This window comes from Vicugna pacos, chromosome 16, assembly GCF_048564905.1.
Source record: "Vicugna pacos chromosome 16, VicPac4, whole genome shotgun sequence".
Lineage (NCBI taxonomy): Eukaryota > Metazoa > Chordata > Mammalia > Artiodactyla > Camelidae > Vicugna > Vicugna pacos.
The window spans coordinates 56,546,406-56,573,293 of NC_133002.1; the positions used below are offsets into that span (position 1 = coordinate 56,546,406).

Below are 26,888 nucleotides of genomic sequence, written 5' to 3' on the forward strand. Positions count from 1 at the left end.
GACAATCCTTGGCTTGTGACTTCACGTGGCCTTCTCCTCTGCATGTCTCTCTGCGTCCTCTCCTCTCCTTATAAGGACACCAGTCATTGGATATAGGACCCGCCCTAACCCAGTTTTAACCTCATCTCAACTTAACGAACTACATCTGCCAAGACCCTGCTTCCAAATGAGGCCACGTTCTGAGGTTCCAGGTGGATGTGAATTTCGGGAGGACGCTATTCAACCTGCTACAGTACCCCCCAACGACCCCCTCTGCGGGTCACACCACCAGCCCGGAGGGTTTCCAGAGGTGTGGGCCTGACCAGAGGCCGCGCTAGCCCAGGAGTCGGCAAGCGCGGGCTGTTCCTGTGTGGCCCGTGAACTAGGAATGATTTTCACATTTTCCAATGATCCAGCAAAGATGAAAACCAGACTATTTCGTTACACGTGAAAATTACATAAAATTCTATCTTCAGCGTCCATAAATCAAACTTGATGGGAACACAGCCATGCACATTCATTTAGGTATTGTCTTTGGCTGCTCCCTTGCTGGGATGGAGGCCGCGTGGCCCGAAAGCCTGAAATATTTACCACCTGGCCCTTCAGGGAAAATCTTTGTCCAGCCCTGCAGCCATCGTTACCCTGAAATAATGTTTCCTGCCTGGCCTGTGGCTGCCCAGAGTGTAAAAGTCCTCTGCAAGGGCTCAGGTCCCCCGTCCAGTCCCAGCAGTGTCTGGACCGGGGGTGAGGGCTGCTCGGTGGTTAAAAGAGGGGAGCAAGAAGGACCTGGGGCAGAACCCTGGCTCTGGCCCTTCCCCGGTGGGTCCCTCCACCTCTTCCATCTAGGTGCCTTTATCTGCTAGATGGGGAGGCAGTGAACCTCCTGCATTCCTGGTGAGCCTGTTCTGAGGATGACTGACGTTGCAGAAAAGGCCTCAGCCCCGTGGTGGGTGGGGCCCCAGTCAACAAGGATCAGCTGGTGAGATTGTCCTGCGGCCCCAGCTGGTTCCGGAGGTTACAGGCCATAAAAGTCAAAGGCCTTTTAAATTCTCTAACATCCCAGAAAATCCCACCTATCCTGGTGAGAGTGCCCCGAAAGCCTCTTGGGTCCAATTCCACTCCTGATCAACACTGAGAAAAGGGAGGAAGAGGACCGTCTGTCCTCTACTTGGTCCACGGGATCGTCACTATCAGAAGGCGCAGGAAAGCACTGCTCTGTGCCCCGGGGAGGCCTGGCCTGGATGGATGCCTCCCAGTGCCCCTGACTTCCCTGAAGCATGGACCATGAGGAGCCCTGGCAGGAGAGTAGGGGATAGAGGGAGAGCCAGTGGGGAAGAGGGTGGTTCTCCAGCCCCCGAGCCGCCCCTGTGTGGGGTCTCTGTCTCCATCTCTGTCTCCATCCTCTCTGTCTGCAGGTCCAGTAGCCTCCTCCACCATTTGCCACGCAGGCTTAGGGTGATCATGGTACCTGGCTCTTCGTAACCCCGGGTCCCATGGTTCCCCTTTGTAGCTCTCCAAACCCGTATCACCACAGGATGAGTGGTCTTTTATGAAACTCTCCTCAAATGATCCTAACTTGGTTGCCCTATTGCCTTCCAGCACGTTGGATACACTCTAAAATGCCTGTGCAGCTCTCCTCTCTGCAAATCCTCCAAATATCTAAGATTCAGATTTCTATTGCCATTTCCATCTAGGAAGAGTCCTGAGGCAAGGTAGAAGATGACTTGGGAAGGGAGTGGAAGTGGGGGCTGATTGAACCAGAATTGTGTCTTAAAGCCAGAAGCCCTTGGATGATTCCACATAAATGTTACTTTATCCACGAACAATAGCAATAATCCCTTATGTGTGTAGGATGTGGTACAGCTTACAAGTTATGCTCCCATGTAATCTCCCTTCTAATACCCACATGCTTTTGGTGAAGGATGCAGTGCAGTTTTCAGCACTCGCCTTTTCCTGGAGGAGGAAACTGAGGTTCTGAAAGTTTTGCACGAGCCCCCACATCTGGTATAGTTAGGATCTGAGCCAGGTGGCTGATTTAACAAATAAAAATAAAGGATGCCCGGTCACATTTGAACGTCAGATAACAACAAATGAAGTTTTAGGCTAAATATGTCCCGTGCAAATTTCGGTTTGTGGTTTTTCTATCCACCCCAACTTGATCCCACATTTCTATGTCCAAGTCCTGTGTTCTCTGCCGTATAGAATATGCTGACCAGTAAGATGCCTGAAGATGGCCTAGCACCAGTGTGGATTTCCCCCAAATTTCCACCAGATGCCACAAACAATTGGTCAGTCTTGGGGAGTGGGAGTGCAGATGGGGACAGGCAGATTCCGTAGGAAAATGTATTTCTTGTTCTCTCAGGCACGTCTATTAACAAGACCCCCTCCATCAGAAAAGCCCGGGCAGGGCAGGGATGTGCTTTGGGCTTTGACCCCCGTGCCCTCTGGGGTAGCCCGGAGCCTGGCGGAAGCTCGGGGCCAAGTACGAATAAGCCCCAACCCAAAGGGCTTTGCTGACTGGGACGGTGAACCAAACGCTACTTAGTTATTTCCATTTCCAGCGTACTGCTTAGCTTCTGAGCAGCTGGCTTTGGACAACCCAAACAGTCCCCAGGGGGAAGTGGTAAGGCCTCCTGGATTTCCGTGTGGCCTCGCAGGGCCAGCATTTGAGAAGTTTGAGTGCAGTACATGCGGGGAGCCTTGGGGCAGGGTCTGATGCAGGGTCTGATGCAGCCAGTGGGCCGACCCACCGGGAGCTGACTGCTGAGATCCGCCCCTGGCCCATCTCCCCTTACCTTCTTCTGCTGCATCCTAACACAGCCTCCTCCATAACCCACAACGTCCAGAGCCAGCTGCTTTAGAGCCTCCTCCCAGCCAGAAGCTAGGACGTCAGAAAGAAAAATGGTCGTTTTTCCATCTGTAGGCTCCAGCAAGCCTCGTTGCCTATGTGCTTTGCCATCAAGATCGGGACACTGGGAAAAAGCCGCTCTGATAGATCTGGACCTGACCTTCCCTGTGCAGGACAGAGAAACTGGGGAGGGGTGGTCGGGATGTCACCTCCGTCTAAGAGGTTATCTCCCTATGCTTCGTTCCATGACTTTCATGTTGGAAAAGGCAGAAGTTGCACCCATTCTGCAGATGAAGGTAGTAGAGGTCGGTGGGAGTTGAACTCAAGTTCAAGTTCAAGCTGGAATCTGTGGGAACCCAGGTCTGCCAACCCCAAGCTTTTCTTGGTTAGCCTCGCCAATCAAAAGTGCTTTTCCAAATTGGTAACTCTGGGTTCTAGGCAAAGAAATCTGAGAGGCTTCCTTGGTGTTTTCCAGGTGAGGTTACCCTTTCTCAGTGGAAAGAAGAAACATTATGTATAACCCAAGGTAGTACATGGTATCACCCCACATCTCCTTGGCCTTGGAAAGAACCTTCCTTTCCCCTCCTCCCTTCCTTCTTAGCAGTTTACCTTCCTCATTGTTTTGGTGAAGGCACTGTCTTGCCTTCTCCTGGTGTATTTGACTGGTATTGATGCCGAAGGTAGCCAAAGTCCATGCCCAGTGGCCAGTCCACTTTACTACGCCATAACCAAACATTCTCAAATGAGTTGCAGCGGTGTGGCATCTCATGTGGGGGTTGGGTTCTAAATCATGTGTAATATCAAGATTATGGGTGGTCAAAATTACCCTTGGAAAAAATCCCTTAATCACCTTGAAAATGAAACGTCATAAAGTGCAGTGTGCCTGGTTTGTCCTGTAATATACACAGGAGAAGCTCTTATCTGACCCACTTAACAAATAAGCCATATTAATTGCTTCTCTCTGCAAAATATGAAGATGCCCACAGTCCCCTGAATGCTGAAGGCTTTCAGTGCTGCCCACACACTTCTGCTCCGACCAAACTGAGCTGCATGTTTACAAAGAGTCTGTTATCACTGTTCCCAAACTTGTTGATGCCAGCTGTACTTTTTATAGTAATTACACAATTTAAATATGATGTAAGTGGGTAGGGTAAGAGTGCAAAAGGGGAATAGCTATTTCTTTGAAAATTACATTGACTTCTTTGGAAGAGGAGGACTTTGAGAAAGCGAAGTGGCAAACGTGAAAGAGGGCTGAATTAGCCCCAGACGAGAATTGTCTATAATGAATTAGGGAAAGAATAATCACATTCTGGGCTCCTGCTCTTACGTCAGTCCATCATTTCTGCTCTGGGAAGCTGAGATTCCCTGCATTCACCATCGCTCCAATTTTGGGGGCAGCAGCTGGTCCTGTGACCTCGCTTCTCTTACAGATCTAAGGAGAGGTGTGGATTTTTCCACGTGCTTAGCTTTCCACCTGTTGTTAGGACAAACGGGCAACTTCCCAGTTCCTCACGTGCCAGAAACCGGGAAGCCCTCAGTACAAAATTTCTCCAAATTTTCGAAGGATAGAAATTGGAATTCACTGGGGATGCATTATAGATGTGCAAGAAAGACAAGAACTCTAAACATCGAGCCCGTTCTCAAAAAAGAAAAATGCTAGGCCCACTGTGAACAGATTGGTGAATGCATTTACATTGGTGAGTTTTCAGTAAAAATAATGTGTAGACGGTGCATACATATACATATATATTTTCAATTCCCTGCTTTAATTATGTTTTAATTAGTTGAGCAGCCTCCGTATGAATAAATGTCTGATGTACATTATACAATAAGGCAGACTGTGTAAAACTGAGCGGCAGATAAATGTGGTCTAATCTAGCACCAGTGTACTCGGAAATCCAGCGATTCAAGCCCTAACTCGAAATCTGGGTGGATTAACTTGGTGAGGTCACCGAATGCCACAGTGGTTCTTATTACATCAAGATCACCGGGGCCAGAAGTGCCAGCTTTGTTGAAATTAAAGTGCAAATGGGCAACAAACTTGCCTTCGAGTATCAGAAAGGCAGCGTTTGTCTCTAGAGCCAGACTGCTTTAGGACGAATCTTGGCTTTTCTAATTCTCAAGGGCAAGCCACTTAAATTCTCCCTGATCCAGGTTCCCTCCGAGGGGGCTGCCATGAGGACCCCATGAGTTAATCAGTGTAAAGTGATCACCATAGTGCCCCGCACGGGGTGAACACCATGTAAGCGTTAGCTACTGCCGTTTCTGTTTTTATTCAAATTGGGCTCTTATCTTAAAAGTGTAAGAAAATCAAACATCGCATTTCACTTGAAGGCACAGATACCCGTTCCCCTATGAATTAAAAAAGCAGAAAACATCGGACGCTTAATGCTCCCTGCAAAACCACAGCAAGGCTGAAAATGGATGTTCCAGGACCAGCTTGCTTGAGAGTGATATGGGTGGGGGTCCCCCATTTACCTTCCAGGGAGGAGAAGAATGAATGTTGCTTCAGAACTCCAAAAAAAAAGTTTATTTATAAAATACGGACAAGTTTGACGGGACATGGGACTTCTCGTGGTATATATTTCAAATCAATTTCTTTGTTACCTCTCATTTAAAAAATAAACCTAGCAAGCTATATGACATATAGATATATATATATTTTCTTCTTACAGATAGACACCTGCCGTAATGAGTACTCTCCCTATAATTTTTCATTATATCTTTTAAATCAAAAAATAAAGATTTGCGTTGGTTTTTGTTTTCGGAGTCTGTATGCGTAAAAGGTGGTAACACATTTAAATGCTTTTGGTTGTTCTTACAGAAACAAAGAGAAGTGGGGTGGTCCCAAGAGGGCACGTGTGCTCAGGGTGGTGGTTGGGGCTGCCCTGGGCAGGACCACGCAGAGGCACTGGGGAGTGGGCGGCTGATGTTCAGGTGGTCCCCCGCCTCTCTCCTGCCCTCCAGCCCCTCACCAAGTGTGGGCACCTTCAGATGTGCACCATGGGAAGGTGAGGGAAGTCCCTGCCCAGAGTGAGCTCTGGGGAGACTCTGGCACCTTTAAAAGCTCTGCCCGGGGAGGTGTGGGCAGAGACAGAAGGCCTCCAGCCAGCGTGCGCCAGGCGGCGCGGCCGGAAGTGTCCCTGTTTCCTCTGAACCACGGCAGTGTCAGGTTGGGGAGACTGAAGGAGAGGCAGCCTGGGTTTGCAAAACTCCGTGGAGCCCCAGGGGGAGGGTGCTTCTGGAACCCGGAGCGGCTTTTTGGTTGGTCTTGGCAGTCTAGGCGCAGAGCCGATGTGAACACAGGAGGCGTGGCCAGGAGGGCAAAGGCAGCCCAGGTGTGCCAAGGGGGCGCTGCTGGGCGAAACACCAGGAGCTCTCCCGAGGGCACAGCAGGGCAGAGCCAAAGGAGCCAGGCGGTGAGTGTCCTGATGTGAACCTGCCTCAGGTGGCGCCACACAGACCGGGGTCCTGGCATCCCTGGCCCAGGAGACCAAAGGTCAGGGAGGCTCCCCGTGACCCAGGGGCCATGGCCACACACCCTTCCAACGCGGCCAGGCGTCTGGACGTGGGGTCGGGAGCCTCCCCTGCCCTGGCGGATATGTAAACAAGGGCAAAGAGATGTCCTGTTAGAAATCTTAGAGGTCCACAGCTGGAGCCAGGGCTTCCAGATGCGGCTGGGGCGGTGGAGGCAACATTTAAGGTGGGTGGGGACAGACTGAGGGTGGGACTTCCACCCACCTGGCCTGCCTGCACAGCTCCTCTAAGAGTTCTGGGTTGCAGGGTCCTCACCCTCCCAGACAATAGATCCCAGCCTCGCCCCACATGGGAGGGACTCAGGCTGCCTGTGCCTCACAAAGACGACAACTGAAACCCTCAGAGGGTGTCGTTAACACACCTTTGTGTCCTGTGCACATCTGCACGCGTGTGGGCGAGCCCGGGTGGGCATGGGTGCCAGCCCAACATGTGCAGGCATGTGTCAGCCTGGGCGTGAACGAGCACGTGGGGAGGGGAGGGCGAGCATCTTAATGCACAAGATGGTTCACAAAAGGCAAAGAGAATCTGGCCTCAGGTGAAGTATATACACACATCCACAGCGTTTGTACTCACCCCTGCCTCCTCCCCCCAGTCCCGCCCTGGGCTAGGCAAGATGAGTTCTTAATGCAAAGTGGGAACAGCTTTAAATGGTTACATGGCAGATAGAGAAAAGGATAAGACTGTTTAAAAAAAGAGAGAGACAGAAAAGGAAGGAAGCAGCGGCAGTGGGATCACACACGGGGCAGCTGTGGGTGTGTCGCCACGGAGGTGCCAGCTGTGGACGGGGCAGAACCTCAGGCCTGTGTCCTCCTTTGGGGGAAGCCCTGTGCTTCCCTTTCAGGACCCCCTTAGTGGAGAAGCCACTGTTTGGAGCCCGGAGCCAGGGCAGCCCATCTGCAGAGCTATCTTCCCACTTCTCCCCACACATGGTTCCTGGGGGTCCCAGTGCGTGGGGAGGAGCCCACAGCTGGATGTGCCCTTTCCTTGGGCCCCTGGCCCTACTTCCAACCCAGTCACCTGATTTGGGAAGGGGACAGGACCTCTCTCTCCTTGGCTTGTTTCCCAAATCTTCCAATGTTCTCCTGATCCCCCAGAACGGGGCATCAGCTCCTCCAGGGCAGGGCAGCGGTGCCTGTGCTTGGCACCCCCAGCGAGCCCGGCCCCATGAAGGGGCTCTGGGCTACACTTAACATGCCTCAGCCGGGCCAGCTCCTTTCCCAGAGGCAGCCATCCATCCCCGGCTGCGGGAGAGGGTGGCTTTATAGGGCCGGTGTGGTGGGGAGGGCACCCAGGGGCCCGGGACAACCCAGAGAATTAGCTGGAAGGCTCCTCTCTAGACCCCTGCATCGGGAAGGTCTGAGCTGATGGGAAGATCCAGGCCACCAGAAGTGGCTTTTTAAAGAGCATTCCTTGGAGCAGATCGTGGGTATGTAAAAGCTCTGCCCCCATCAGCTATTCTTGTCCCTTGCTCGCATCTGACCTGCTCCTGCCTGCTGGCCTGGCTGTGCATCTTGGGAGCTTGTGTCCAGCTTGGAAAGGGCCCCTCCTTGCTCCCAGGCCTGGCAGGTTGAGCCGAGTCTGGAAGACCCTCTCAGTAGCTTCCTTTCCCCTCTCCTTTTAAGGAGGGAGGCAGGTGGTACCTAAGTCAGAAGAAAGAGGAAAGTCCTAGCTTCCTTCTTGCATTCCTGACGTCCTGCCTTACACTCAATCATCCAGTGCTATCCAACCAGTGCCCCTACCTCTGTTCCCCGAGTTCATCTCTCCTAGTCTGTGCTCAGGAAAGGGAATTCAAGTAAAGGATGGCTGGGTTCAGTGGCAGGTCGGGGGCAGGGGTGGGGGACCTCCCCTACCCCTAGGGCTCACAACAAAAAAGTATATTCCAGGCTAGGAGCTGGCTAGGCCAATTCTCACTCTTGAGTTAGTTTCACTTTTCTAAATAAACCAAATGCTTGGTGGGGATGTTGAGCAAGAGAGAGGATAGTTGGGGGTGAGAAGAAGGGCTGCACCGGGTCGTGGCTAGAGAGTGTGGGGAGGGGAGGGGAGCTCTGCCCCCAGGGAGGCCCGTCCTGGCACAATACCAGCCCTCAGTGGGCCCAGCATGTGCCAGAAGGGGGCAGCCGGCTGGACGTCCGGAAGCTTCTTCTCCACCCCCTCCCCAGCCAGATCTGCCTTACAGTCAGTCCTCCAGTCTTCGCCTTCCCTCCCTCCTTCCCTCTCCTTAGAGGCCCAACCCACTCATGTCCAGTGTCCATTGCAGCTGCCTCCCCTACTCTGCTCAGCACCCCCAAAAGCCGCAGACCCCACAATCTTGAAGCCACCCCGTCGCTGGCCACACACGTCCTCTCTTGGTTTTCTTCTGCCTCCTTCTCGACACTGGCTTTGCTGGCCCTGGAATCTCTGGAAAAATAAACTCAGGAGGTGAAAAGTTGACTTGGTTTCTTGGTGTTTTTTGTTTTCTGGCAGGCGGTGCGGGGAGGGGTGGCAGGGGAGTTTGGCGCTGTTTTTTTCCTTTCTTATTTCCTCTTCCGACAACCACATCAAACAAATGATGAGAATCCTGCTATTGGAGCCCGGGAGCCAGGGGCGAGGCTGCTGGGGGGACGGTAGAGGGTGCTCTGCTGACTCGGGGGGTTCGGGGGGTTTTGGGGCGTTGGGGTCCGACTGGCCTTGGGCCGAAAGAGGCTGCCCTGCTGGGCGCTGCTGCTGTTGGAGAGGGTGGTGTGGTCCGGCTCGCCCGGGTCGCTCTCCGTGTAGCTGTAGATCCCCTTCTGCTGGCGGCGCCAGGAGTTGTAGTACGTGGGGTCGCTGATGTAGTGGTTGACAAAAGAGTGGGCCTTCTGGTGGCCTGGGTCGACCTCGTACTCACTGTCGCTTCCCTGGGAGGACAGAGAATCCAGGTGTCAGTGGCCCCAGGGGGGCAAGCCAGCCCGGCCAGGGCTGGGAGGCCCAGAGCATGTGGTCTGAATCTCTGCTCGGCCTCTTCCAAGCCCTGGACTGTGGACACCATGCTGGCCTCACTGCCAAGTGAGTACAAGGCCCTCAGATGCTCCTTCAGAGCAGATCATGGATGCGAAGCATCTCCCACCGTGTTGGCACAGAACCTGTGAGCCCTTGGTGTGAAACAGAAGATCCGAGTTCTTATCTTTTTTAAAGAAGTGAGGTGAAATCCACAGAACAGTTAACCGTTGTGAAGTGCATGACAGTTCAGCGGCACTGAATACATTCAGTGTTGTGCAACCATCACTTCTCTGAGTTCCAAAACAGTTTCATCAGCCCGAAGGAAAACCCTGTCCCACTAAGCAGTCATTTCCCATCCCTTCCTCCCGCCCCTGGCAACCACCCATCCACTTTCTGTCTCCATGGATTTACCCATTCAGAATATTGCCTAAAAATGGAATCACACAATATGTGACTTTTGTGTCTGGCTTCTTTCACTGAGTATCGTGTTTTCGAGGTTGAATTCATCAGGCCCTTTTACTTTCTGTGTTTCTGATGCTTTGACATCTGGGCTCTTGCTGGCCCTGGATGGACTGCCACTCCCAGGGCCAGTTCTTATAGAGAGAGCCGTCTTTCATACCCAGAGCCCATGCGTCTACCATCTCCTCTAATGGGTGCTCATACACTGACTTGAACCCACTATCCCCTGTCCCTAATCACCCCCAGGGCCAGGTACCAGGCAACTAGGGGCAGCTCCTATATCCCAGGGCCCCCTGAATTATTCAAACTAGGCTAAGCCTGTTTGCTCTGTCTCGCCTTTACTGTGGGAACCACAATAAAGGCTTCTGCTTGCATCTTTTTTCCAGCTCCTTCTGCCCCCTGACCAACCCTAGTGCTTCCCCGGGTGGCTGGACATGGCCTGGCGTGTCCCGTCTTCTTGGGAACTATGACTAACAAACTATCTTTCCAGTGGCGGTCATCCCCTGAGCTGTTGGCCTCAGCAAACCTGAATAATAACAAACCCACATTTTAAAACAGAGGTTCATGCATGATATACTGAGTTCCAATCTTGGTCCAGCCTCCGACTTACTGACTAGAGACAAAGGCAGGGCCAGATTAAAAGTCCTTTTGAGTCTCCTGGCATTGAATGAAATGCTGGCGCTCACCTGTGTGTGATCCAAGAGAAAAGCAACACAGTGTGAGGGCATATGTCAGTGGTGGAGTGTGTGCATGGGCAAGGTCCTGGGTTCAATCCCCAGTACCGCCATTAATAGATAAATAAATAAATAAACAAACAGTAAATCTAATTACCTCCTCGCCCCAAAAAATTTTGGGCTTTTGGGAGTTTGGGATTAACAGATATACATTACTCTACATAAAACAGATAAACAAAGACTTACTGTATAGTACAGGGAACTATACTCAGTTTCTCGTAATGAACTGTAATGGAAAAGAAACTGAAACTATATTCACGTGTGTCAGTATATGTACAACTGAATCGCCTTGCTGTACACCTGAAACTAACATTGGAAATTGACTACACTGCAATAAAACATAAAAATTAAAAAAAATGCAACATTCGGTTATAAAATAAAGCATGAGAAAAATATGAACAAAAGTTCTGAATTTTCACACCATGACTACCGTGAAACTTTGTGGGAGAAATATAAAATATTAAATTATCCTTAAAACGGTTGATCCTTTGGTGTCCTCGGTATGTGTCTCTCTGCTTATTGGGGAGATCAGATTCGAGACAAGAGTCAATCTGGGTTGTGAAGTAACACAGCATTCAGCTCGGAATTGTGGAGCTAAAAATACTGGGCACCCCTCCCCCCGATCCCAAGCGCCCAGTGATGTTTTGAGAACTCATAAGACAACAGATGGGAAGGCCCTTCTCTGGAAGGAGGCACTCTGATTTTAGTGAACAGTACGCTCTCAGTGAAACACAGCTCAGAAGACCACATCAGCGGGCCTCATCTCTGCCCAGAGAACACATGCTTGGAGGCAGTAAGTTAATTTTATCCGCCTAAGTAAGATACTTTGGGAAAAAACTGCGGCCCAGTGAGCCCAGTGCAAACGGGCTCTGGGATGATCACCTGTGTCCTGCTTTACGGGTAAAGAGAACGGAGAATTGACTTTGCGGAAGGGGCTGCGCTATGTACTGTGCACTTGTTTTCAGGAACTCAAAGTCCTCTGTGGCGTCTAGACCTTCAAGACAAATGGGTACAGCGCACAGAACTACAACACCAACTCGGGCAGGCACCCTGCCAGGCGGCAGGCAACGCTGACCTGCATTCTCGTATTGAAATTTCACACCCCTGTGCTGCAGGTACTAGGCAACGTGTGTGATGATGAGAGGGTGAGGGTTTTGCCCAAGGAAATGCTGAGCTGGGCTTGAACTCAGATCTGCCCGATTTTCCAAAGCCCACACAAGCTCTGAATTCCCATACTCCTGCCTGGAGGTCGCAAGACGGGAATGAGAGCCCCTCCACCCTCCCGTGGGGAAGAAATACTCTCTAGTTGACTTCCTAATTTCTGTTCTCTGGTCCCTCCCCTCCTGGCCCCTTCACAGTCCCAGGCCGCCTCACCGCCACCCCCAGGACCCCAGTCGTCTTGGCAGGCAGAGCTGGTTGCCCAAGACAATGGAAAGTCCCTCATCCGCTCTCCCCATGACGTACTGCGGCACAATGCAAGCCCTTTCTCTGCCTACAGCCCGGCTGCTGGCCCAGGATGGAACAAAGGGCCCCCGCATAGACCTAGACCGAAGGGCTCCATATGCCAGGGGTGGGGAGGGGGCCGAGGGCTGGGCACCTGATGTCTGGGGCTGCTGCGAGGCTGGCCCAGAGGCAGGAGAACTCCAAGCAAGCTGTGAGGATGCCATGAAGCAGGAGGCTGGGGCTCCCTCTGGCTCAGAAGCAATGAGGGTCTGTAAGTGTGGGGGATGAGACAGGAGCACCCCACAGTTTTCCCTACAGGTTAGCTCCCTTTGGGAGGGTACCCACTAACTGTCTGGATATGTTGCTATTCTAGAACTCTGGCCAGCCCCAGGCCTCAGCCTTGGGGAGGAATCCCCAAATCACTCTGGGCCCATCCCAGAGCGAATGAGTCTTGGGGTGAGAGGTGGCAGGGACACAGTGAAGCTCTGACTCTGTCCCTTACCAGCTAGGTAAGTCTGGACCCATCACTTAGCCTCTCTCAGCTTCAGTATCCTTGTCTGTAAAATGGGCAGATCCCCGCGGTTCACGAAATGAGCTAAATTACAAGAAAACAATGTAAAAGGTATTATTAGGGGGAAAGTGAGGGTGGCTCTGGGTGAGAGGGGGCCATGGGATGCAGGGGAAGGCTCGCTCAGTTCCTGCCTCTCCCCCTCCAAGCCCCCCGACCCCCAGAATGAAGAGTGACTGATTCAGTGGGGAATGGGCTTCTCTGGCTCTCCTGGGAGCCAAATCATCTCCTATCACGTGCTGAGTGCCAACTGTGTGCCTGACACTCTGTGGGGCAGCATTCCTGGCCGGAATGAGGAAACAGGAGGAGGAGGAGGAGCCAGGAGCCAAATGAAGCCCCGCTGTGGGAGGGGCGGGGCTAGAGGCAGGCCCGCCCCCCCCCCTCCGACGACGACGGCAAAGGAGGTCTCTGCACGCACTGGTCTCCCACCTCCGCCTCCGCCTCCACCTCCGTGAACATCTGTTTCTTTTCTGGGTGGGGGTGGGGTGAGAAGAAAGCAAGGGGGGACCGGGGGCTCCCACTCCCGCTTTCAACTCTCGCACGGCCCTCGGTAATTGAATGCAGCTTCCCAGTAACCGGCCCAGCACAAAGGGGGCCTTTCACGGGCAGTCTCTCCAGGCTGCCAGGCAATCAGGCGACTGCTTCAGCTCCCGGGCCTCTTAACAGCTCCTCAAAGCCACTCAATCAGCAATTACCGGGGCCTGCGGAGGGGGAGCACAGACGCCAGGCCTGGCGATGGGGAGCGGGGTGGGGGGCTAGCCGCAGGGAGGACCCTGGAGAAAGGGCCCAGACAAAAGAGAGGGAGCAAAGAAAAGCTTTTAGCTTTTCTGTTCCCTTCTAGAAGCGGGGACGGTTTTATCAGAATCAGCAGACGACGGGGCGGGTGCTGTCCTGGGCTTGGGGAAGGGTTTTGAGAGCCTGGGGCCTGGCAGGGTGCTCTTATCTTGCTGGACCTCAAGAAGTCTGGAAGGAATGTGTCGCCCCAGAGGACAGGTCACCCTGTGTAGCTCCTTTGCAGACTGGGAGCTGGAGCCCCTCCCTCACCTGTGGTCCTAGGGGCTCTCTGCAGAGAGGCTCGCCTGAAGCCCAGCTGGGTGTCCTTGCCCTTGAACCAGCTGAGGCCTCAGATGCAGGGGTGGCAGCCTTCTGGGGGTTAGAGGTGGGGTGGGGGTGGGGGTGCCCCCTTGAGGCACAGTTTTCTCCAGCGCTGGGCTCCGTGTACTAAAACAGCTGGAAATCTCCCAGCTATGTCCTTTGAAAAATGTCAGCTCAGACACAGTGCCACATATGGTACGTGTGTCCTTACAGGTCAAGTGACAGCCACTGTGTGCCTGCCCTCAGGAGGTTGCTGGGATGGGGAGTGGGGTCAGGGTGGGTGAGGTCCTGACCTTCCATGTCCCCTCCGTGCTGGCAGCTGGGCGAGGCCAGGCTGCAGTAGACATGGCCCTCAGAGCCAGCGGGACCTAGATCTGAATCCTCACTGCCTACACTTCTGAGCTGTGTGACCAAGGGCACACTGCTTGACTTCTCTGAGCCTCAGTTTCCCCAGCTGTTAAATGGGGATCCTCCCACTTGTGTGGCAGGGTGGTTAGATATTAGATGAGAATATGTAAAGCACAGGGCTTGGAACACAGCAGGTACCTGACGTACAATGTCACCTGTAGAGGTAAACACTGATACAAGGTCAAAGACACTCCATAGAGGGCGGGCAATGACAGACCAACACTCAGCTGAACGCAAACCCGCCTTGCTCCCTTCTGTGCATGAACCAGTCTGTACACACTTCCAGGCCCAGCTGAAACGCCACCTCCTCCAGGAAGCCCTCAGTAAGCCTCTGGGGAGAATGTGACTCCCCCTAGGGCCCCTCACAATGCAGGTCTGGCCCTGCACCCCAGGTAACAGGAAGCCACTCTCCTCTTGAAGTTAGTTGCTGTGATAAATGACAAGTGATTATGTATATACACACATTTATAGAAACATGGTCTCCCTTAACAGATCATAACACATCATCAGGTAACATGCAGAGGAGCCAGTCTCAGCTCGGGGCTGTGGCCACTTCATGTAAACAGCGCCTGGTACTGTTTAGCGAACGCAGAACAAACAGATGTTGAATAAATGCACCGAGGAAGGAATGAACGGGTTCTATGGAGGGAAAAACCAGCGCTCTCCCCTCCTGGGGTCACACAGGGCCCAACCTGCACATGGCCACTCCTGCCACCAGGGGCACCATTCTCAATCCTTAGAGCCATTGCTGGCTCCTAGGAAGGCCTCCAAAAACGTTCACTAAACTGCTTGGGTGCTCAGTAAATAGTATAAAACATCTAATCTATGCTGCGTATCTCCTTACTTTTCCTCAGAGGCTTAATTCCATCATAACGAGCTTAAAGGGGCTGCCAGGATATCACAAAGGACTGCACCGTGATCAGGAGAGACTTGACCTTGGTTTGGAATATCTTTTCCATTGAGATTTACTTGTGTGCTAACTATGTGATTTTTCTACCCAGCCTGGGCTTTTACTTTGAAAATGAGCTTGGAACGTAGCCATACTTTGTTTTTAGAAATTCTATTAAACAAGCCTCAGACTTTGTGTGTCCCCCTGCCTGGAACTGTCTTCTCCTGTCCCCCTGGAAGCACAGCCCCAGCCCTACCTCGTGCCCTCTGGGGAGAGCCAGCCCCCCACCCCTTTCTGGCCTCCACCCACAGCCCCACTGTGGTCTTTCCCACACTGCACCATGTGTGTTTGTTTATAAGGAATTGACTTTTTGTTTATTACCATATCACAGGGAAATGGCTGGGCAGATTTCCTCCCATTTCGGAGGGTGAGTTTTGGGTGGTCTGATTTAGAATATCAACCAGGCAGCATATGCAAAATTCACTCTCAGGGGGCCTGGGGGGTGGGGACTACACAGAGGCAGGCAGTCATTCTCCAGAGCAGCTGGACTGAGGGATGTGCCCTTGCAGAAGCCAGCACGGGCAGGGCTAACAGTACATCCACCGTAAGCCCTGAACTGAAAGTCGTAACGGTGGATGCTGTACGTTCCAGACCCTGATGTGTGGTCGGGCTACTTCTCACGGGGACCGAGTGAGCAGCGACAGGAGTTATGTACATTTGTAACAGGGCATCAGAGGGCGGCCAGCTGCTCTGTCTCCACTCCGTCCCCTCTGGCCCACTGGAAGCCCCTGGGAGGCAGAGCCGTGTCCCCATCACCTCCCTGTCCTCAGAGTGAGCGTTGAGAAGTCAGCGTCTGCTCACCCCCTGCACCTGCTGGAGGGGCCCTAACTGCCCTGGACAGATGCTGACGTCCAGGCCTCCTTAGCTGTTAAGGCGCAAACTCCAATCTGACCCTGGAGGCACAGAGGGGCGGCCCTTGCTGAACCAGGCGTGATGCTACCTCTAGTTGCAGAATCACGGGGTAGGCTGCCTGGGGTCCTCTCGGTGACCCTAGGGGCTCAGGGAGGTGGCGCTTTACCAACAGGTACTCAGAGCAGCCTCTAATGGGGCCAGACAGTCACCCTCGCGATCCACTGTCCAAACCTGCTAGGGCATCTTTCTCGGGGACAGTCTTAGTGCTGGTAGCCCTTTCTTCTGAGTGTCTTAACCCTTTGAAGATGGGCTGGAGTTTGCCCATTTTTTAGATAATCCAGTTAACTTATTCTCCAGACTGTTTCATCAGCTGGTTCTGAAGGCCTTTCCAGAAAAGTGTGCCACGGGCCACATCACCAACTTCGGGACAGGGCAGGACCGACGGGCCCGCTGGGCTCCTCGGTCCTGTGTGCGGGGTCTGGCTCTGCAGCCTAGGGGCTGGGGTCCTGGGCTTCACTTTCTGCCTGTTGGACCTGCGCTAACTCACGTAAGCTCTCCGAGCCTCAGTTTCCCCATCTGTACAAAAAAGATGACACTTTGTCAAACCTGCCTCAGAGGGTCAGTGTGGAGCTAGACTGTGGTGAGGCAGGTGGGGTGCTGAGTGCAGCCCCTGAGGGGCATGGCCATTGTCATCAGTGTTACTTCGAAGGGTCTCTTGGAATGTGTGAGGTCTGATGGTGGGTGAAAAGGAGTAACTCACACCCATGAGCCTTTGTCTCTCCATCCCGCTGACCATACTTGGTCCTGAGTCTGCTCAGCCCGACTAGGTTCCCTAAGGACCTTTCCATGCTTTCAACAAATACCAACAGTGCCTGCTTACCAGGTGCTGTGAGGGACGCTGGGGATACAGCAGTGGCCAGAACTGTCACAAGTCCCTGCCTTCATGGAACTTAGCTTTCAGAGTAAATAGACCCAACCCAACTCAACCCAGCCCCAAATCAAACCCCAAACCACCCCAGACTCTGTACGTGGAGCTCCAGGCCTGCGCCGTGGTCCACTGTTTGGCACTCTGCGGTGACAACTGACTTCTAGAACCAGGAAGCCCCCTCTCTCTAGCGTATGTGCTCCCCCGGTTGGGGAGGTGACTGGCTCCAGGTTGCTATGGAAACGGTGTTCTAGTGATGGGCTTGTTCTGAACAAATGGCACCAAGAGCTAAATGGAGGATTCTGAGCACTCTGTCCGCCCTGGGGTAACTTGTGAAGTGGGTGCTCTTGGGATGGGATTCTCCCAATAACCTCTTCGAGACTGGGGGCCCTGGCATGGCCTCAGGGACCAGTTCTGCGTCCTACATGAGGGTCCTCAGACTTAAGCGGGGATGACCGCAGAAAACTCCAGAGACATCAGGCAGTATCTTCTGCACTCGGAGGGCTTGCTCTGCAAGGTCGGTGCTCAGCGCTGAGCATGGGTTAGCAGTGCCTCTGGAGGAGGTCAAGGGAGGCTAAGCAGAGCGATGGGGGAGTCCCTTCCGCTGACCACCACGCTGCTCTCTCCACAGACGGGAGTGGGGCTCAAGTAGCCCTTTGTTACTGCCCCTCGGGCACAGGGAATCCCTTTACCGTTTTGAGTTTGACCTTGGGTGCCTGCAAGCCAAATGCTCATCACCAGCTTTAGGGAGAAAGAAAGAAAAGTCATGCTTCAGGGAAGCATGGCCTTGTAAGTCCCCAGTATGTATGTGGCCGCCAGGAGTTCAGTACTCGTAACGAGATGCCATAACCTGAATCACGCTGAGTCTCCGTGTCAGCCAGGCTAAGGAGGGGTCCCTGTCCCTGCCAGCCCAGAGCCAGGGTGTCAGCTCCAGCCTCCCCACTCTGCCAAGCCCGACAGTAACCCCGGAGCTGAACAAAACAGCAGTGAGCGGGAGGCCCTCGGTCCACGGGGCCGAGCCGGATCCTAGGCTTGTTGACACCTCCTGCCCGTCCAACAGCCCCACTCCCTGCTGGCACGTCTTCCTTCTCATCCTCTCCTAGGACTGGGCAGAAGGTCCAGGGCGTGGGACACAATGACCCTCTGCCACCCCTTCCTCGGCAACCACCAGGCTTGGCTGGGGTGAGGGGCTGTAACATCTGTTCACTGGAATGCACTCAACCCCCTCTGCCCATAGCTGGGTGTCCCCGCGTGGCCCACCTAATGGCAGCCTCTCTAAAGCTCTGTGTCTCCCACAGGCGCTGTCCCCTTCTCAGTACTAGGGGCTGACATTCATTGACTGATTGCCCTGTGCCAGGTCCCTGAGCTAAACTTCTTTGTGCCTCATCTCAGCGAATCCTCCCCACTGCACCACAAGAGAGACTATAATCATCCCCACCCATTCTACAGATGGAGAAACTGAGGCACAAAAAGATTACTTAGCACTCCCAGGATGCCCGTGGCTCCTGGGCAGCAGAGCCAGGATCCAAGTCAGGTCTGAACCTCCAGAGCTTAATGCCTCAGTGGTCTGCACTGTTTCCCATCCTCGGGGGTCCAGGGCAGCCAGCCCTCCAGTTTCAGAGCTCATCTGACCCCGACCAGCCAAGTTTAGCAGTTCTCCAGGCTCTGGCAAAGCAGGGCTGTTGTGTCAGCCTCCCTCTCCTTGTCATCAGGCTCCTTTCCAGGCCGGAGCTACTGAGCACATGGGGTGACTCCTGCAAGCCCCAAGGGCCATGCTTCTGGGGGTTCCAGGGACCCCGTTAGCCCAGGATGCAAACCCCGAGCAGAGCCTGGGAAGTGGCAGTTGACCTACATACGACCTCTAGATAGTTTCCTGGGGCCCCTTGGTCTTTCTCATAAAAGAAAGGAAGGAAAGAAGCGATGGGCTGCCTCCCCTCCCTCTCCGGGGCACCTGGCCCCCCTGGCCCTCACCTGAGAGTCCGAGATCTCCGAGGGCTTCTCGGTCAGGCTGCTGCTCTCTGCCGGGATGAGGTCATTGTACTTGGTGACGTCCTCATCGGAGTAGTGGAGGCTGCCCGGGCTGGGCCGAGGGGGAGACCTGGAGAGAGTGGGGTGAGGCTGAGACTTGGCCTCACTCAGAGCAGCCTCCTCTCTGGCTGGGGAGGCCACAGCGAGGCTCACGGTCTTGAAGGCGCAGGACAAACCTCCCAAACCAGCTCCAGGGAGACTGGGCTGGGGGCCTGGGGGTTAGGGGGAAGGCAGCACTTCGGTTCAGTTGTGGTTCCAAGACCCCCGGGCATCGGGACCACTTGGCAGTGAATGTTACGAAGCACGTCTGGGCCACGCCAAGACCTCCTGAATCAGACTCTCAGGTGAGGTCTGGATGCCTGTCCTGCAGGCGACCTCCCCGTGGGGCTCCTAACTCACAAAGTGAGCCTTAGGGAGTCAGCACAGAGGCCAGGGCAAACGAGGAGGACCGCGGCTGCTCCCCCTCCAGGTGCGCTCAGAGACCAGGTACAGGTAAGCCGCGTCCTACTTCTGAAACATCAGCCCTAGAGAGAGCAGTGCCTTTCCCAGGGAGTTAGGGGCCTGGCCCTGAGTCATCTGAACAAACGCTCAGGTCAGCGCTCCTCGGGCATTCGGCCCGCCCTGGGGTGCGCGGGAGGCCGGCGGCCAGGGTGAGGGCAGGGCTCCCGGAGGCCCTGACAGGTGGCCGGGGCCCCCCCATGACCCTGCCCTATTTGTGTCTTCTCAGGTTGGGATTCAGGGGGCCCCGCCCAGGGCCTGACGCCCCATGATGTGCCCAGCCAGCTCCGGGGAGCGTTTCTGGCACTGAGGCCCCAGACTCCAGCTGTCCCACATGGGGCTGGGTGGAGGGGGTTTGCTGCTGAAATGTCGCTAAGAACAATCCTGTGGCCCAGGAATATGCCACAAGCCGTCCCCCCCGCCACCTCCAACCTCTGCATTGGTTTTATTCCAATCAACAAAGCCGCAGGTTTATTTAAAAATAATACAGCAGTACTAAACAGTAGCTTCACGTAGACAAGACAGACATACAAATGACTGAGAGGAGGGAGGAAACGGGGTGCCAGGCTAGCGCTGTCTTGGCGACCTGCAGGGTGAGTCGGGGGCTGGTGGGTGGCCGTGGCCGGGCCAGGCTCCTGGAGCCCGGGGCTGGCTTGGTGCACACAGGATTTCTGTGTATACACAGCCGTGTAGCGGACACACGGGGGGCCTCAGTGTGTGTGCACTGTGGGCGTGAGAGGCCAGCAAGGCCAGGCTGTCAGTGAAGCGCCCTCTTGTTCCACGTGGCAGGGCCCCGGAGCCAGCCTGGCGGGGCTGTGGTGGCCGTGCTGGGCCGGCCACTGCGGCCTCAAATGGCTCTTTCTTTGGAAAGCTGGCTTTGGCGGAGGATGAGAGCTCGGCCTGGCTGGCCTGCGCACCCCTCCCGCTGTCCTCCTGATGAACACACACATCGCCTCTTCCTTCCAGGACCAGACAGAGACGCTTTGTGAGCTGAGCCTGGGAGAAGCAAATCCGCTCCACTCCCGCCGGCCCCTCTGATGAGCCGGGAATGTTAACAGGGTTGAGGCTGGAGACAGGAGCCCCTGGGCCAGAGCCCCTGGCCTCTTCCGAGAGCATAAAACTGCCGGGTCAATCAGGTGAGGGTCAGGTGAGCCCCAGCACCTGCCCCTGCCCTTGGAAACAGCCTGGGCCACCACAGGGAGGGGAGTGGGGCTAGGAGGGGCCTGGGGTTGGAGCAGAGTTAGGAGAAAACAGGAGCTGTGGTTGGCAGAAACCCTCAGTGCCCACCTCCTTGTGCCTTCCTCCCCAGCCCCTGGATGTGCTGCCTGGGCCCCGCTGCGCATTCCTGCCTGCCTGTTCTGTGGCCCCTCCCAAGCATCCTCCACTCCCTGGGCACTGCTGGCCCCCAAACCTCCAGCCTCCGGTGCCCCACGCAGACAGCCCACTACCTGGTGTACAGGCCGTTCTTTCTGCAAAAGGAATTCTTGACGGAGAGCCGGCGGTTGTTGAGCTCCAGGGCAGGAAAGCTGCTCTCATCCAGGCTCATCATCTCCCCGCGGCCCAGGGCGCCAGACTTAGCACTGTTCCCTGGGGAGGGCGGAGGAGATTGACATCTGTCACTCACTGCAGCCCTTTGGACTGGGTGGCCTCCCATCCTCCACCAGGCTGGGCTGCCTCCTCTTTCTCTTGTCAGGGTTGAAGCCAAAATAGGAAACCGAGATGTGCGTAGGATCCCTAAGCTCCCCACCCCCGCCATCCGAGCAGGTGCATTTCTGGAGAGAGAGATCCCCCCACCCCGTCCTTGCCAAAAGGGAGAGGCAGAGAGGTGGCAGTCCGGTCCAGCCGGCAGGGCTCAGCGCCAGCTCACCCGAGTCTGTCTTCTTGGCATACTTCTTGCTCTGGCCGCGGATGATGAGCACGAAGACCAGCAGCAGGATGAAGATGAGACCGACGAGGGCGATGACCACCAAGAACCACCACTCCTCATAGAAGGGGTTGGCTTTCTGGGCTGAAGCATGGTGGGGGGCGGTCAGCTCCAAGGTGCTCAGCCCCCACCCTGTCTCCAAACCTCCCGCTCCAGCCGGGACCCTACCACCTGCTCTCACTCTTTACAGGTAGGCGGGTCTGTGCCCTCTGAACAAGGTAGACTCTAAGGTGGGTAGGGACGGTTTCATCTCAAGTGCCAGCTCTGATCACTCAGTAAAGGGCTGCCTGGAGGCCTCTTTTGAGAAGAGTTTCTAGACTCACTAGGAAAGAGTGCTAGGATTGACTAGTGATGTCTGCTGTGCAGACACAGGAGGGAGAAGGGGCTGAGTGCTCGCTACCTTTCCTTTTGTATTTTCCCTTGCCACCCACGGCCCAGGGGCTACCTTGACAGACCCAAATGGGTGTTGGAAAGGTGCTTGTCTGGCCTGTGGTGGGCCTAGAGAGCTTCTGAATAAGGTTCAGCTTTGATAGAATGTTTTCTGGCAGCAGAAAGTGTGGGCAGCTGGGAGGGTGGACACCAGTGTGTCTTTAGAAAGCCTCCTCCAGGGAGCCTCCCCTTCTTTCAAAACTCTCAGCGCTGTGCTCTCTGCACGCGGCTGGCGCCCATCCACGCTGCTGCCTGATGGGGCTGGTTCTTCTATTTCAGTCTGGAAGGGTTTAAGTCCTTGGTTTGGTTCTACCCGTCTGGGAAAGGGTGAAAGCACATGGGAGGGTGGCTGGGCTCCTGAGACATGCCCGGCGAGGAGAAATTTTGAGTTCTGTTTCTGCCTGAAGGGAAGAGGCTTTGGTATTAAAAGTGGTTAGTGGTTCGCTCTCGGGTCATGGGTTTCCATATTGGTGTCCTCTGTGAGCTGGGGGACAAAGGGACGGCTAAGGAGAAGCGGAAGGGTGGGGGTGGCGTCCTGCCCCACCCAGGAGCTGCTTGCTCAGGCCTGTGCTCCACAGGCTGCTGACTCTGTCTGTTTGGGGGGGTGGTTTCCATGGAAACACTCAGTTTATGGTCTGGTGTCCTCATATCTCCTGGGTGACGAGCTCATGGAAGCTCTCATCTTGGGCCCACTGATTCATCCACAAGCCCACTGGGCCCCCTGCCCAGGGCTTCTGGAGTCCTTGAAAAGGAACCCCAAACCCCCACGGCCCCCAGCTCCTTCTGGGGTTGAAAGCAGACTCAGGCCCTGGCCCAGGGCTTTCTGCCTGCGGGAACTGAGAGGATGTGCCTTTTGGTCCCCAGCCCCGGGCTTCTGGGGCCTGCTGCCTCTCCTCCTCCCCTCATCCCCCGACAAGGTTCTCTGGCGGGGCGCCCCACCCCTCACCCCACAGGCCAGTACCTGGCACCGACTGGGAGGGGCTGCTGGGGGTGCCGAAGCCATAGTCATTGACAGCGATGACCCGGAAGTCATAGCTCACGCCTGGCTTGAGGATGTCCATGCTGAACGTGTAGGAAGTCACCTCCTTGGGGATGTCTTTGATGAGGATGTCCCAGAGCCCCTCGTCTGCAGGAGCACAGAGAGGGAGACACCCATGAGGGGAGCCCCCCACCCCGATCCTAACCGTTGCTCCTTGCCAGCGGGGCCGGTTGGGTCTGCCCGGTCCACACTGAAGCTCCTGTCTTGGCAGCTAGAAGGTCCTTGGGAGATGTTTGTAAAAAAGTATCTGATTATTTTATTCTTTTTAATGAAAATGTTTGCAAGACATTAAAAAATGGGTAATGTGCAGAAAATCCTCTACCAACCAACCCACTATCACCATCCAGAGAAGGAGCTGCACCGTTTTCACATCTGTGTAGAAGAGCTCCCCAGGTCTGCTTCCCACGCCAGCAGAAGGTGCTGGGCAGCATGCTTTTGAGTGGCTGCCTAGTATGTTCTCATCCACTATACCCTCCTTTACTTAACCAGGCCCCTATGCTTCTGTTCCCCCTTCCTATTCAAAACAGACACAGTAGGAGCATCAGACAAAAAGAACAGGACTTTTTGAAAACAGCTGTAGGAAGGAACGGGGTTGCCTGTGAGGGTTTGGTCAAGTTGCCTGGATTTGATGGGGAGCAGAGATCTAAGAAGAACGAGGGACTGGTGAGGGCTGGAGGGGTCCCTCCTCTGTTCTCCCTTCACGTTGTCACCAACCACCCCTGTCCTTTGAGCCCTTGACTTTCCCTTCAGGTCCAACCCCCACTGTCTGTGACTCTCTGGGCCTTGTCCTCTTGGGACTTGATTCAGTTTCACCTGCTTCAAAAGGAAGGAGTGTGCCGCCCGTGCAAGACAAGAGGCCAGCATCCTCCCGGGCCCAGGAGCATCCTCTGCGTGGATGGGGAGGCTGGCAGGGAGCTGGGCCAGATGCTCTGTGTAGGGCCAGTGGGGCTGGCTTGGCCTGGGACAGAGGGTGAGTCTGCCTCCTCGTCCTAGTGCAGGGCTGATTTGGCAACCAAACTGTCAAGCCACTGTGGGCCCTAGTCAGGTCCTGTTTTCACATGAACCGGGGGTCCAGAGGTTTCAGAAGGGCTTTGACACAAGTTTCTACTCTATAGCACAGGCAACTATATTCAATATCTTGTTATAACCTATAGTGAAAAAGAACATGAAAAGGAATATACGTATGTATATGTACGACTGAAACACTATGCTGTACACCAGAGATTGATTGTAAACTGACTCTACTTCAACTAAAAATAAATAAATTAGTTAAAATAAAAAGAAAAGACAGACCTTGGTGGGCTGAGCTCCCAGGGCCTGCTCCATTCCCTGACCTGCTCCAGGGAGGTCACCCAGCAGCCCGCGGGTCATCCAGGCCGCCGCTGCCCTGGACCAGCTCCCACAGCCTGCCCTCCCGCTCCTCCTGTCTCATTGCTGTTCCTCGTCTGTTTCTGAACCCCTTTGCGTAAGAGCTGCCTTTCAGGCCCACAGGTGGCTCCCAGCTCCAGCTCAGCCCTTCCCCGGGGCAGATGGATTTTGTTTGTTTCCTCCTCCACATGTTTTTACAGATCCACCCAAGCGAGAAACTCTAGTGGAGGGACCACAACCCTGTGAGCATGTCTGAACATTGGACCAGAAGCGCGGTGGCCCCTGCGGAAGCCTCCTTCCCGCTGTCCCGTCTGGGTCCGGCCGTGGGGGCCCCGTCTGGGTTCTGCTGTCCTCCCGGAAGGCTCCAGGGTCCTGAGTCTGGGCCTCATCTTCCGTCTTAATTGTTTTGGGATCCCCGCCTCCTATACATCACATCTTTCTGTGGAACGTCTCTTTTTCTCCTGCAAGGCTGTGAAATTCCTCGAGGGCAGGGATCATGCCTAATTTGTCTTTGTCGCCCAGCACAGGCATCCTCAAAGCGTTTCTGACAAAATGAGTGCAAATCTTTCTTCCCTGGCCTTCCTGTAGCGTTATGTGCCCCAGTTTCAGTCCTGAGCACCTCAAAATGTAAGTATTGGGGTGCAGGTCCACTTTCGTCCTGTGACTTTGAATTCATTCCCCTGGATGACACTGATGTGTCTGATGATGATGAAACAGTCCCACTCACTCCTCCTCAAGCATCATGGTTCTAACAGCTTTATCAGCAGCAACGGCGAGAAGGAGGAGCCTTTGTACCCATGTTACAGATGAGGAAACCAAGGCTTGGAGAGAGCTGAGCTCATCTCCCAAGGTCACACCACCCCAAGTGGCAGTGCCGGTGTTTCAGCCCTGAGATGCCTGGCTCCTCCTGGCACTGAGCACCCTCCGGGTGCCCAGGATGGTGCTGAATGTGACCAGTGTTTCTGGATGGGCTTGTCCAGGACCCTGCTGCCTCCCCGGAGGCAGGGACTCCTGCCTGCTGTCTGACCCTCCTTGTTCCTTCTCACACAGAAATGCGGGGTGGGGCTGGGGTGACAGGGCCAAGCCAGAATCTGCTGGAACATCAGGCTGTGGCTCTGGCCTCAAGCCCCAGGAGTCGGCTGATATGCAGGGTGGACTCCCTAGGTCTGAAACCTCTGGTGAATCCCTCCCTAGTCTTCAGTGCCTGGTGGTTCCTGTTTAGTTGGTTCTGCCCAGCACAAAGTACAAGCAATGCAGGGTGAGCTGAGGACAAGAGTGATTTCATCCTGAAGATGAGGAGGGTGTACAGCCAGGGGGCACGGAGGTGGAGATGCCCACCCATCACAGATGGCCCTCCCACAGCCGCGGGCAAAAGCACCGTGCTCCTCTCATCCTCCATCCTCTCACCAGCATCCATCCCCATCCCCAGCTCTCGGGCACCCCTCCGAGTCCCCGCCCTTCAGGGCGTCCTGGCTTGATCCCAACTGTGTGGACCCAAGTCATGGCCCCCAAACCTGGAACACCAGGTCCCAGCCAGGCCTCCCAGGAAACGCTCGAAAATCAACAGGGCTGAAGTCCAGGGCCAACATTCCACAGCCTGGCACCCCGGTAGGCCAACTTGGATGGAAAAAGCAGGCCCAGGCCCTGGTTGGGAGAAGCACGTGGAAGTCTCCTGGCCAAGTCAGCAGCCGGCCTGGAGGGCCGGGGAGGGGCCATCTGGAGCGGGGAGGGTGCCAACATCGCATGTGTCTGCCTGCTACACGTTGGATCTCAGCTGCTAGAGGTAACAGCTATCCGTGACTGCGATTATCAGTGCAAAATTAAAGCAATGACAGGGTGGTAGCGGCTTCCTGGAACCTCTGGAATTAACTATTTGCTTTCGAGATGGTTAGTTCCTGGCTCCCTGGAGGTATTAACCGCGCCACTGGGATGTCGGCGCTCCCCAGCAGAAGCATCAGCTCCTGAGATGCCGACTTCGACTTCTTGTTACGACTAGTGTCTGCTGTTTGGGCTGGAACAACAATCGTTTTTTTTTTCCCCCTTCTTTCTCAACTTCAATGACCTAATCATGGGTCCACAGAATACCAAGAACAAGCCTCCAGCCTGCGCGGACTCTGCACCTCTGATTAATGTGGAAACCTAGCAACAGAGGGAGCTGGCAGCGGCCGGGAGCTCCTGGGGGTAAGGGGAGCCAGAGAGGCAGAAGCAGGTGTCACGGCGACTGTGAAACAGGAGCTCTGAGAGCAGCCCTGCAGCGACTTATCAGTGGCTCGGCTCCTGATGGCTTTGGAAGTTCCTGTGATTTGATTTCAGGCTTGACAGGAGAGAGTGGTGCATTATAGGAACTGTAGTGACGGCCACGATGGCAGAGATGGACTTAAAGAGGCAGCTGGGTCTCCGGGGGACAGCCAGCCTCCTTGTGGGGCATCGGTCACGGGGTGGTGCGGAGGACGTGGGTGTGTAGCCAACAGGAGCCCAAATCTTCATTCCTCCGGCTTCTTGAACGAGCCTCCACCCGAGTCGGTGCTCACCAGGCACTAAATGCCGCTCTCTGGGGCCTCCTGCATGTTCCTTAACTGAGGGCGCAATTCCCCGCTTCCCGCCCATCACAGGGCCTCCTCCAGCTTCACCCGGGGAAGCACAAGCGCCCGAAGTGGAGGGACTGGGAAAGGAGGGAGAAAGGGAGCCATGGACTCTGCTCCGCGGCGGGACGTACCTGAAGGCCTGGCCTCTATGACGTAGCGGGTGATGGGCCCTTTGCCGGGGTCTCCGCTGGACCAGTGGATGGCGATGGCGGAGCTGTAGCGCACGATGATGGGCACTCCAGGCGGTCCGGGGGCGCCTGCA

At 54.9% G+C, this 26,888-nt stretch overlaps 1 protein-coding gene across 1 annotated transcript in view; it reads right to left on the minus strand.

The window, feature by feature from the left end:
* Positions 1–8,587: 8,587 nt before the first annotated feature.
* Positions 8,588–26,888, minus strand: part of SDK2 (sidekick cell adhesion molecule 2) — a 247,341-nt gene continuing 229,040 nt past the window's right edge. The window contains exons 40-45 of the mRNA XM_015235247.3: positions 26,758–26,883; positions 22,596–22,760; positions 21,149–21,289; positions 20,730–20,868; positions 18,727–18,853; positions 8,588–9,240 (exon numbers count right to left, since the gene is read on the minus strand). Of these exons, the coding sequence (XP_015090733.1) occupies positions 8,902–9,240; positions 18,727–18,853; positions 20,730–20,868; positions 21,149–21,289; positions 22,596–22,760; positions 26,758–26,883 (1,037 nt within the window). The 3' untranslated portion in view covers positions 8,588–8,901. The remainder of the gene's footprint in view (positions 9,241–18,726; positions 18,854–20,729; positions 20,869–21,148; positions 21,290–22,595; positions 22,761–26,757; positions 26,884–26,888) is intronic.